The sequence below is a fragment of the Zonotrichia leucophrys genome, chromosome 4, assembly GCF_028769735.1.
Source record: "Zonotrichia leucophrys gambelii isolate GWCS_2022_RI chromosome 4, RI_Zleu_2.0, whole genome shotgun sequence".
NCBI lineage: Eukaryota > Metazoa > Chordata > Aves > Passeriformes > Passerellidae > Zonotrichia > Zonotrichia leucophrys.
Genome location: NC_088173.1, coordinates 19,428,504 through 19,440,652, shown reverse-complemented (window position 1 = coordinate 19,440,652; position 12,149 = coordinate 19,428,504). Strand labels below are relative to the sequence as shown.

The 12,149-nt window shown below is 35.9% G+C and overlaps 1 protein-coding gene across 3 annotated transcripts in view; it reads left to right on the top strand.

Annotated features, from left to right (window-relative positions):
• Positions 1-200: 200 nt before the first annotated feature.
• The window catches only part of PALLD (palladin, cytoskeletal associated protein), a 185,085-nt gene continuing 173,136 nt past the window's right edge, over positions 201-12,149 (top strand). For 2 of the 3 annotated variants that reach the window (XM_064710701.1, XM_064710700.1), the window contains exons 1-2: positions 201-382; positions 6,008-7,054. In XM_064710701.1, coding sequence (XP_064566771.1) covers positions 6,009-7,054 — 1,046 coding nt within the window. In that variant the 5' untranslated portion in view covers positions 201-382; position 6,008. Of the gene's footprint in view, positions 383-3,023; positions 3,123-6,007; positions 7,055-12,149 lie in introns of those variants that run through there. The other variant, XM_064710699.1, reaches the window with a different exon arrangement.

Genomic DNA, 12,149 nt, shown 5'->3' with positions numbered 1-12,149 from the left:
ATAATTAAATGTTTTTTGCATACTGAGGGAAACTAAAGAACAAAGCTATGTATGGCATTGAACTACAGCAAGACACTGACCTAGTCTGTTTAAGCACAGGCAACCAGATTATTTTTTTGCTCTTTCAGAGGTGGAAAAAAATGTCTGTTAGTAACTCAAAATAACTGGAGGTTTCTGTGGCAACTGGTAAAGGAGGTTGTATCTCTCCCTGCTGCTTAAAGTAGAAGCAGTTCTGAGAGATTTCTATTTGAAGTTTGCATACTGGTGTTTGACTTCAGGTCTTGGAAAGGAGATTGCTTATCTACTTGTATTTTATCTTGTTGCTATTTAGAGCAAGAAACAAATTAACAAGGACCATAACAGAGGTGCTCTGCTTTCTCAGGTAAGTACATGAATCATTTGGGTATTGTATATTATTGTATTTTGTATTTTGGTTTCATACAATTAACGATGAAAATCTTTAGCATTATGTAACATCTTCATCAGATCAAATGATAAGCTTGTACAACCAGAATAGTTTTATGGGTTTTGGGATGGGATTTGGAAGGACTTGAGCTGACTAGTGTTAGAAACTATTATTAAGGTTTCAGGGAAACTGCAGCTGCATTCCATCAAATATATTGGTAGGGAAAACTGTTATCTCCGTGGAGTTCTGTTCATCAGCTGAATTTTCCACAATACTGCAATAGGAATGGAGCATATTACTGTATATCTCTGATCTTGCTTGATGCTATTATTAATTTTAAAATATTATATGCAAATGCTAAATTGTTATGTCATTGCATATTAAAGTGTGTTTATCTTACAAAATGTGTAGCTGTTCCAAAGTTTTAGTCTGTTTGCCATTTGTTTATAGTGATTTACTGCCTTTACTGTGTTTATAAAGGAGAAAACACATTGTTTTTGCAATAAAAATGGAAGATCTTGATTCCAAAATATTCAGTACACATCAAAAAAATATAAGCATTGCCTAAATCATAGAAGAAGAATGTTGGGAAACTTTGTTCATGGCTTAATAGAGCTTTATAAAACCTTGCCGTATTTTCAGGTTATGAAGACTATTTCATAAACTGTTGAAGGGGAATTAATTGACCACTAATCTTTCACTTTCTGAGCAAATGTTTCTATCATGCTGTACAAAAAATATTTGGCATACTTTATTTACACAAAGTAATACTGTATTTTTTTTCAGAAAGCTAAATTTCTTTTAAAATATCTCTGCAGATATCTACAGGCAGATATATTTTCTTCCCAGAAGTGAAAATTTAAACACATAATTGCAAGAACCAGGATTTCATCCACCCACTCCCTGCAGAAAATGCTGAAGATAGCCCAAGGCAGCTTGTTGCTGTTTATATGCAGGCTATTTTTGACTCCCATTCCAAGGTGGCAAAGTTTTGGGTGTTTAGTGGAGATGCTGGGTGCCTGAAAAAGGACATTGATTTTACTTTGTGGGGTGACTGCTTAAAAATTAGGCATACAGTGGTTAACTCTTGGATAACCAGCTCCTTCTTTGTGCACAGTTTTCAGCTTGAAATTTTTAGAATCATGGTTCTGTTCTTATTTGGCACGCTGAAATCACTGTAAAATTACCTGGAAAAAAATCCTTTTAACTAGTTTCACTACAACATGGTAAGGATCTCAAGCTGCAAAAATGGGGTTTGTATACATTGTGAAGCATTCCCAGTCCAGCAGTGAGCTTGTTCAAGCTGTGATTAGGGGACAGAAATTGCCTGTATGAAGATGCCAAGATGCTCTATCAAGCACTGAAATGGGGTGTGTGCTATTGGCACTTGCTAGTATGCAAAGATGGTCTGGATCCTGTAGGGAGCTCTGAGTCTCTTGAGCTCTTCTGTCACAAGAGTTCATCTACTGCACTTCCATTGTTGCCAAGGAACAAATTTGAGTAAAAACTGCAAGGCAGTATCTAGAAGACCTTGAGCTAAGAGCAAATGCCAGGGTACAAAATGATTCCATATCCGCGAGCAGATGTAATGGATGCTGGCAGAAGGGACGGAGGTCTGTAGCGTCTCTTTGGAGCTGTAATTTCTTCTATCCTCTCTGCAGCATGTGACTCCCAATAGGTTGCAATCTGGCAGAAACCACATTGCCCACACAGTGCTTTTATTTCTGGAAACTGTGATAAAGTCTCTAGATTAAACCAACAGTCTTCATGTTTACTTCTTCCTTTCACTGAGTTTTAACAGAAATTATGTGCTTGAAAAAGTGCTTTTGGACAGGTTTTTTTTCCTTTTTCCTAGGACTAAATTCTCAGAGGAGTTTTAATGAGGTGAAAGGGCTTCCTTAACAGAGACAGTAAGGGAGAATTGACTCTGTAACACATTATGCTCTACAACTCTATAGAAATCAAAAATGTATTTTGATTGTTTCAGTGTTAATATATGTGTCAGAGTTGTGGGGTATTTTTAAAGCACACATGTTTTCCAGGGGTTTTTTGTGCCTTTTCTGAAGGAGATACTTCTTTTCTTTTATTATTTCACTTGAGATGTGAAAATTCAGTAGGTTAATTTCTTTATACAGTGTATTATATGGTTACAGATTATTTATCAATTATTACAAAAAGTTTCTGTGTTTCTACTCATAAATCCAAAAATGTTAAGAGTTTTTTCCAAACTAAATTATTCTAATTTTTTCTTTTCTACAAGGTTTTAAGGTGCACAAGGAAGCTATTGATTTTAAACTATTCTTAGCAGAAAAATGCAGTTATTTTATTTATTATCATGAAAATAATGCTGTTGAAAAAAATTAAAAACCTATTACCATAAAATGGTATAGAAAAGGGAATGGCTGAGTTCTCTGAATTTCTGAGTAGCAAGCACAGAGAACTTTGTGCCACTTCCAGGCCTAACGTGGCTTCTGCTGGAATTCCAGATAGTGGCAGTCTGCTGAAACATGAGTTCAGTTACCAAATATAGCTGAGGGGGGTACGGATTGCATAGGCACAGGGGACGGATGTAACAGGCCACAGTCTCCTCGACTAAGGACCAAGCAAGCTTCAGTGAAGAGCTGGAGCAACTTTAAGCCTATTCAGATAGCGAAGGAGAAAAACAGCTTTACCTACTATTAATTATACTTGAACTCTTCATATTGATCTGCTCATTGTAAGATCTGTTTTATATTTTCTGCTGGTCGTAATTGTTGTGTTTGTGGAGTAATTTTGCAGGATTTCAAAATTCAGAGAAAAAGCATGTGCCTTTTTTGTTTTAAAAAATCGTACTAGATACATTTCATCCTTCATACGATTCTTTTGAAGATATGGGTCCTGTTAAGAAATAATTGGGTCATGTTAAATCATATTTTCTTATTTGGGAGGTTCTGCAAATTCAAAATGTTTATTTTTTTTTAAACAAGTCCTTTATTTTTCTATGTTTTTCCATATTTTACTATATATCCTTACAAAACCTTAATTTGATTAGTTACTCTATTTTTTCCTGAAATTATTGTAATCCAATACATTTCAATTTTTATATTTACCATATGATTCTTTAGAGCATCTGTATTGGGTTTTGAATAAGTGTTTAAACTTCATGTAAAAAATGTAGTTTTACTTGGGCATAATTTTTAAATATTTACAAATAGGACCCCATAAGTAGTCTGCATGTAATAATGTTGATCTGCATGCAACATTGTAATTTATGCTTGTGTCTTTAAATGATACAGTATATGGCTTTGCAGGTTACCTAATGAGTATGATGATGAAAACTGTTATAAATACATTGTAGTCTAACTTGGAGAAGCTAGAAATAGCATTCAAAATTTCTAATTATGATCTTATAAGCTACTTGATAGGGTTAGTGATACTTCACCTCCTGTTCACTGTGATTACAAGTTGCTCTAAAAGAATAGTGAGTTTGTGTATTACAGTATGGCTGAAAAAAGGCTTTCTCCTGGAAGCTTCCATTCAGCTCCCTAAAGCTAGACATGTGAATCCATTTTCAGGAACCTTCTCAGCAAGACGGCTTATCAGCATTAGCAATTGCCAATAAATCAGCACATGTAAATCCATCAACTTTATCTAAATATCCCGGTATAGACTATTCACTTAATTTAGACGCCAGGCTTTGAAAATTACTATATTTTTCTAATTTATATTTTTCTAATGACAAAGCTGAGTATTGGGAAGAAATAAGTGAATCCATAATACACTAATTTTGATCATCCTGTTGGGTGGATAACAATAAGTAAAATTGTCCTCCTACCCGTGAAACAGCCCATTGAAACATTAGAGCAGCTAGGTGTTGGAAGTCAGGGAAGTTTATATGAGTATGTAATGTGTCACTTTGAGATGTGAACAAGCTAGGAACCCATGTGTGTCAGATTTAAATAAAGATATAATTTGAAGCACAGATGTTTACATGTTGTCTGAATAGCACCTTTGTTCATTTGAATACAAATTTTTTTTAAAATCTAAGATTAAGCAGGAAGAAACTCTGCAGTTTTAACTCTTGTTTCCCTGGCATTCCTCCAGTTTATGCCTGAACAGCTGAGCCTCTAGACCAACTGTTTGCTGGGCTTCTCAGATTCTTTCTTTAAAGCTGCTATGTGGTAGTCAGTTATACTGTATATACTTTTTTAGATTTTGTTGACAAGAGATTGGCATGGTTGCTAAATTTGTTGCCCTGTAAGCACAGATAACAGGAAAGGAAAACGTAATCCCAGCAAATAATAAACTTATCACTGAATTCTATAAAAGCATTTCTCAAACCCTAAATGCTTTGGGTTTCTTAGACTTCTCTTTTATGCATTGAGTTGTATCTGCTGGCAAGACAAACAGGCATATCAAGAGATACATATGCTAAGCCAAGAATTCCAATCATCTATCAGTCATTTAATGACTACACGCTGGCTAAGCCCTGGTTTAGTGACTACAGGTAATTGGAGCCTGCACAAGCTGATGTAAAATACATCCGAGTGCATCGCATGATTGTCAAGCCATTTCTCCACTATCAGTAGAGAATTAAAGGAAGTTTTCTCTTTTTAAATCTTATGTAAAATTTTTTGTTGTACAAATTATCATTGGAATTAGAGAATTTTTCAGGGAAACTAAAACCTCTGATGTGCAATTAAATTAAATGCTCTGCAGAAACAATAATTATGTTTCAGATCTCATCAGCCACAATCTAGTGACCAGGTAGACAAATACTTTTCAGCAAGGAAATTTTCAGGCCTGTCCTTCCCTTGGGGAAAGTGTGGTTTCCCTGATGTCTTGTTTCTTGCTGACTTTAAACAGAATGCTCATCCTAATTCTGAAGTCATGTTGGGAAACTGGAGGGGTATAAATGCTTCTCTGCTTTGTGAAACTGGTAAAAAATATACATTATACACTTCCATTGAGCAGGATGATATATAGGTTGTGAAATCTATTTCTTCAGTGCTTTACTTCTAGCATACGGGAATTTTTCAGTGTAGAGGAAAGTGCTACTAAATTGGTAACAAGTTAAAAATGTTAGCACAATAAGTAAAATAATATTAAACACATTATCAACATTAAACAGAAAGGATAATTTGGAATTTCTAATCCAAATATGTGTGTATCCTCATAATGGTTTCAGGTTGAACACTTCTCTCAGAATTTGATGGTTTAAAGTCTGGAAGGCAATGTTATGGGAAAGAGAAAAGTAAATATATTCCCAAAATCTTCATAAGGCTAAAACCAGAAAAAAAATGAAGCATAATAGAATTGATGCAAAATAACCAATCAGATGTGAAATAACACCATATTGATCCAGTGGAATCAATGTTGTGCTAGGCAATATACAGGCAAAGGATATCTTCATACTTCTGAGGGAAGATTCATAAGAAAAATTACTCCTAAATGCTTTCATTTCCATCTAGACAATTTGCAGTCCTGGCTCATTCTAATAGAAAACAAGGTTTATGGTATGTCATACACCATTATGTTCTGCTTATCTTACAGCTTTGTGTCTAGCTTATGGGAACTAGGATGTAACTTTTTTCATTAAGGAATTGTTCTTGTGTCTTCCAGGATGCAAGACAGAGGCTGTGGCCGGGCATTGCCTCTTTCTTTAATGCTGAAGGAGACTTACTCTCCAGAAAGAGACAGCAGTAAGGGATATCCTGAAAATATGTCAGAAGCTTCATCTTACCATGACTTTTTCTGTGATTCCCTGCCAGACCCACAGAATGGTGAATTTTCAAATGAACTTTCTGCCTTCCTTACCCAGGAGGAGATAAGTAAGAGCCTTGACATAGCTCGAGAAGCCATTGCCAATTCCGTGGAGGAAGATGAGAACACAGCACCAGACTTTACTCATTATCTAAACACCCCTCTCTCTAGCCCTTCAGAAACCCCTTCTTTCAGGGACACTGACCTGCATGAGCAAGACACTGTAGAGACACCTCAAGCAAGCAGTTGGACTTCCTCTGCTGCAAGTCATGCTCTCCCAAGGAATCAGAAAGAGCAATCCACTGCACCTCAGACAGAGGATAGTTTTGTCACAGTTTCTAGGAGACAAGCAAGCACCTCACCTTTTCTACCTGCTAGTCCCAGCTTTGTCAGAAGCCTGAAATTTTCAGAGAAAGGTGGTGCATGTATGCCTAAGACAAGCCCGAACTCTGAATCGACATTGCAGGGAGAAGCTCCTTTCAGGAACAAGCTGTGTGACAAAGCTGCCACATTCATAGAGGAGTTATCATCTATATTTAGACAGGCAGCAAAGACAAGGGGCCGTAGTCCCGATGGGGACTCTTCTTCTCCAGACAGTGGATATCTGTCACCTAACAAGAAACAACCAGCTTTAAGTACCTTGGTGAGCCAGGAGTTTGACAAACCACATCAAGAGACTGAGCCTGAGGAAAAATTACCTGGACTTCATCTGAATGGAGAACACTATTCTGGAAGGGGGAGCATCATGGAGAGCAAAATGGTCCTGTGCCGTCCCTTCATCAACATGGAAGAGCATGAACTTTCACCACCTCTATTCACTCAGAAGCTCCGGAGCCAGGAAGTTGCCGAAGGAAACAAAGTATTGCTGGAGTGCAGAGTTGCTGGCAACCCAGTCCCTGATGTCAGGTAGGTGCTAAGTCACCAGATAGCATCACCTGATTGTGGAAGATACCTAAGGACAGGTATGACACTGACTTGCTTAGAGGCAGTCACATAAGAGCAGTCAATCATGTAATTTTACAAAACACAAAGAATCACATATTCTAGCATCTTTATTTCACTAAAATGTGTGAAATAAAAACACTAGAATGTCTGTTTGCTTAGGAAATTAAATTCTTCTTGATTTAAGAGCCACATGGCAAAATTAGAAATAGAATTGGCTCTAGCAACATTATATGTGATTGTTACTTCATCAATCTGGGTAAAAGAAGAGACAGCTTGCTCCTAAAGAGTATATCTCAAGAAGATGATACAGTTTTTACTGCTGATTAATTAGAATGTCTCCAAGAGCCATGTAAACTGTTTTTCTGAATTTTAACTCAGGCAGAATCATAAAATAAGAAGGCTTTTAATGAATGAGGAAATGAGTAATGAGAAACATTGCTGACACAATAGTTGGTTATTGTAAAATGAAGTATACTTTTAAGTAATCACATCAGTATAAATTAATTTGTAACTTCTGTCTTGTTTCCCTTTTGACACAATTAATTGTGCTATGTGAGAAGTCTGTAGATACAGCCATTACTGCACTGTGGCAAATATGATTCATGCTAATTTTTGGGCTCTTGCAAAGCTCCCTGACAGTCAAATTAATACACTTTCATGGTCCATTCCCGAATTGGTTTTATTAAATAATTATTAATAATTCTCCATCTGGCAATTGAAAGAAGTTACTAATAAAAATTTTTCAAAGTTTCCATTGAAAACAAATTTCCCCCTTCATCTCTATTTCATTATGGATCCTCAAGAGAGGAAAAATACGGCAGCTGCGCCTCAAAAACTACTCATTTCGGAAGTCGAAGCACTTCTTTTGCGTGTCCTTTCTGTAGTGACAGCGACTTGGCTGAAGAGGTCACTCACACACAGCGCGGGCGGCACAGAGCCCTCAAGTGAGCGCTGCCGTGGAGCCAAGAGAGCAAAAACCAAGGCTCGCTCAGGGGTTAAGAGACAGTAAACACTTGAGCGGTGTTTGGGGGAGACTCCAAAGTCTGAATCTTGGGGAAAGGAGGGGGTCCTTTCCAGATGAGAAAGCATGCAGAAAAATATGTTGCGGATTTTCATCTATAAAAGCATTACTGGGAACTGATAAACAGTTTCATAGTTTCATCTAGGCACATCACTGTCCTTCTTCTTGGCTATGGAAAGGAGTTTTATGGTGTATCATATATATAGCCAGTAAATAGTTAATTTGCTGCAGTGGAAAAAGACAAGCCTATTTAAAACCACCCACATATTGCAGAGCAAGTGAAGAATGTCTGTGCTACTTTCAGAAGTATTTTCTGCAAATGGGAGTTTTATATGGTTTAAAAATAAAACAAAACATCAGTGATACAATAATAGTTGACCATTCTCTTGCATTTTGGTAATGAAAATAATCCAGTTTTCTAAAGCACTTTACTTAGACTATTGTTTCATTAGACTGAGTTTCTGGGTTTGTAATATATGTGGAAAACAATCTTCAGACCATAATCATATGAATTCAAAATATTTACAGTTTTCTGAAGAAACTAGCCAGAAAAATAAATGTGTAAAAGATATTAAGCTCATTGTGAAGGGTTCTGAATAGGAAGAAAGCAGAAATGGATATTAGGAAAGCATTGTATTGCATTGCCAAAAGAATGGAACAAGCTGAACAGTTACCTGGTGTGAGAGGTGTCAGAGTGACCCGTTTGGCACATGCCAAATCTGATCCACAGGAGATGCAGACAAGGTCAAGAGCCAGGAGCCACAGTCTGTACATTTGCATATAGCAACAAAATCGGTAGAAACCAGGCTTCAGCTCTTCTGGTTTTCCCCAGAAAATCCAGTTTCAATAACATAGCCACTGTAAAGGCTGGTTTTGGAACTTTGTGTGATAAGTGTGATTAAAGCAGAAAGAAGTTGGGATTTTTGTGGGGGTTTTTTTTGTTCAGTTTTATTTTTGCCTCAGCTGGGAAGAAAACTGGAAGCCACATTTCCTAAAGTCATAAGGAAGTAACAATAGTTTAATGGTAACAAGAAACTCACTAAATTCTTATTTCACCAGGCACTCAAAAAGTTGTCCAGTGTAATAATGAATACAGCTGATATTTAAGCAGCATCCATCACTGGCAACTATGAAATATCCAATTGATGCCAAAGCAAAAGGCCTTCAAAGGAATCTACATAGGCTTTTCTGGTCTTTTAGCATGTTACTGCTTTTCTATGCCTCGTTTTATCCTGGACCCAAGTAATCTTCTTAACTGGTTCTCTTCCCTTTTCATAGCTTTCTTGTATCCAAACTGTCTAAGTCCTCAGCCTATGCAAAGTTAAGCTAGAGTCCTTCTCTATCCAGCTACTTTTCTTATGAGGATAAACATAACAATGTTGCAGAACCTTAGTATAATTGAAGAAAACATCAAATGTAGTGTAATGACAAGGTGTATATTTGAAGGTTATTTGATTAGGAAAACCTCTTAAATTTAAAGTTCCTTAGATGTTCATAGCCATACACAGCTGAAACTAATCCAGTAAGTGTTATGGTTTGAGTGACAAAACTTGACCAAAGTAGCTTTGTACTACAAATAGAAAAAAAAGTATATTTTGACAGAAGAACTTACAACTAGAATCTTAGTGTTGAAATCCAAAAGAAAATAATCAGTTACATTTCAAGTATCATTAATGGTTTTTTTTTTTCAAAGTTCAATGTCTAACTTGCTAGTTCTACTAGCAGAAAATCAGATTTCTTAATATTTTGTCACTGGTCAGAAGAATTATTATATTTCTGTAAGATTCCAGATTCCAGCCTAAGACCTAGGAAGGTACATAGTGATTTGAGAAGTTCTAGGATATCTGCCTTCTAAAGAAGGTCTAAAACATGTGAAATATAAGTTGAAACAAAATGTCTGTTACTCTCAAAACCAACGTATCAGTCAGTAACTGTCCTTCAAAGTGCATCAGCAATGCTGTGTTTAAAATACTCATATTAGCCTTGAGCTAGCTAAAGCAAATCCCAGCTGGGTGTGACTTAGACCTCTTCAGCATTCTCCTCACCACCTGAATATTTAATTGCTTCAAAGCCTGGAGCTGTAAGCCATGATTAAAGTATTTTCTGAGGTCTACCTTGAGCTGTAAGCCGTGATTAAAATATTTACAGATATTCAACCAGCTTCTATAGCATAAGAGGTATTGAAATTTTTGTACAAAATACGTTCCTTTTTCCACAGCAAATTGATGCAAAAAAATATCAAAATCAAAGCAAAAAATAAGGCACTTTCCACATGACAAGAACGAGGTTTCTTTGCTTTAAGGAAATAATTTGCTCTCATTATAATCCTTCTCTTCTCATAAGTTCTGTTTGCCTAGATTTGACTGCAACAATACACAAAATCCCCACCTAGAACCATTACTTGCATGCAATCTAGAACTGTTCTTAGAAAAAACAGAAACAAATGCAAAATACAATTTAAATTTATAATAAAACCAAATTATGTTGACTTCTATAGGTTCCAAATCTTACCCAGTTTTACAGTCTTTAAAGGCTTTGAAGCCTAAAAAAGCACAATAAACTGCGGCACCACCAAGGTTCATCCATCAGGCACAGATGCAAAGAAAATTGAACATCAGATTAAGTCATGCTTAACTCAAATCTACACAGATATGTAAAAACCCAAGTGTACAGGACAGCAGTGATTAAACTACCTACACAGCAGTTGGTAGTTTTGTCTTGGAAATTTAGTAGTTTTAAGTCTTGGTAAGAGGTGTCCCAGAGGTGTCCCAGATGTAGTTTCTGCTTCTTTGCTGGGCTTGATTTGAGGTAGGAAAATCTGCGGTTTAGAGATAGAATTTAGTTTTATTCCTTGAAATCTCTTATGAGTAGATTTTGTAGTCGTAGTGAAACACCAGTGCCTTGGTGGGGGATAGAGATGTTCTTCTAATGCTATAATGGCAAAGCTTTAATCCCACTTATTTTTATCTAATGTGAATAGTTATTTATGTATGTGTGGTAATGGGACATACTTGACCATTCTAGGTATCCTTAGTTAAAATCAAAACCTGTTTCATGAGTGAGAAATTTTAATGAAGATATTTTATGATGAATTTGTTTAAAATATTTGATAATTCCATTCTTGTTTGCTTGATCCAGACCAAAATTTGCTTCTGAACCATGAAATGCCTAATGTGTCTTAAAAACAGAGTTTAGTAGATTACAAGCAGTATGTTAGCTACAGTGATTGCAGAAATAATTCATAACACATAAAAAAGATTAGGATATATTTTGTGTGGGAGGAGAGGGCTCTTGTGACTTGAAAATCAGTAACAACTATATGTATTATTCTCATACAATTAAAAACTCAAGTCCTGTATTGAGCTTTGAGATGATTTACCAGAGCCCCAAAATGTTGTATTTTGCTCTTAAAATTTATCTAAAATACTTCCACAATTTAGGCAATTGTTTCTGCTTCATTATTTCAGTGTTGTTATAATCCTTTATTAATATCTAGGACAGTGCAACAAGAAATAGTGGCTTTCTTATTATGCAACCTTTTGTAAATAATAAGTATCTCCAGGATATCTTGCATTTATTTTCTAAGGGTGATAATACATGAAGTTAGTTGTCAAATTGCTCTCAAATATAAATATTTTTCTCATATTCTTCCCATAGTTTTCTCTATTAAAATGTTTTCCCAATAAACATACTTTTTTACACAAATCTCCCATAGTCCTCTATTAATCTTTTCAGAGCTGAATCCTGCTAATCTGTCTTCTTATTAGCCCTTTGCAAACAGAGGGTGCTTGTTAATAATGGAAGAATATTCTGGTACCCAAGGAGTTCCTTGGGTTAAAAATGTTTTGTTTGCAGATCTGAATGTTTTTCTGTGTATAGAGGGAGCATTGACAGCCATCTGAAAGTGTTAACAACATTCATATTGCTGAGATTAAACAGAAAAATGTTGTTGGCCACTTTACAGTACACTCTTTTAAAAAAATCTGCTCAAAAGTAATATGTTGTCATTTAGAATTTTATTTACACTCAATGAAG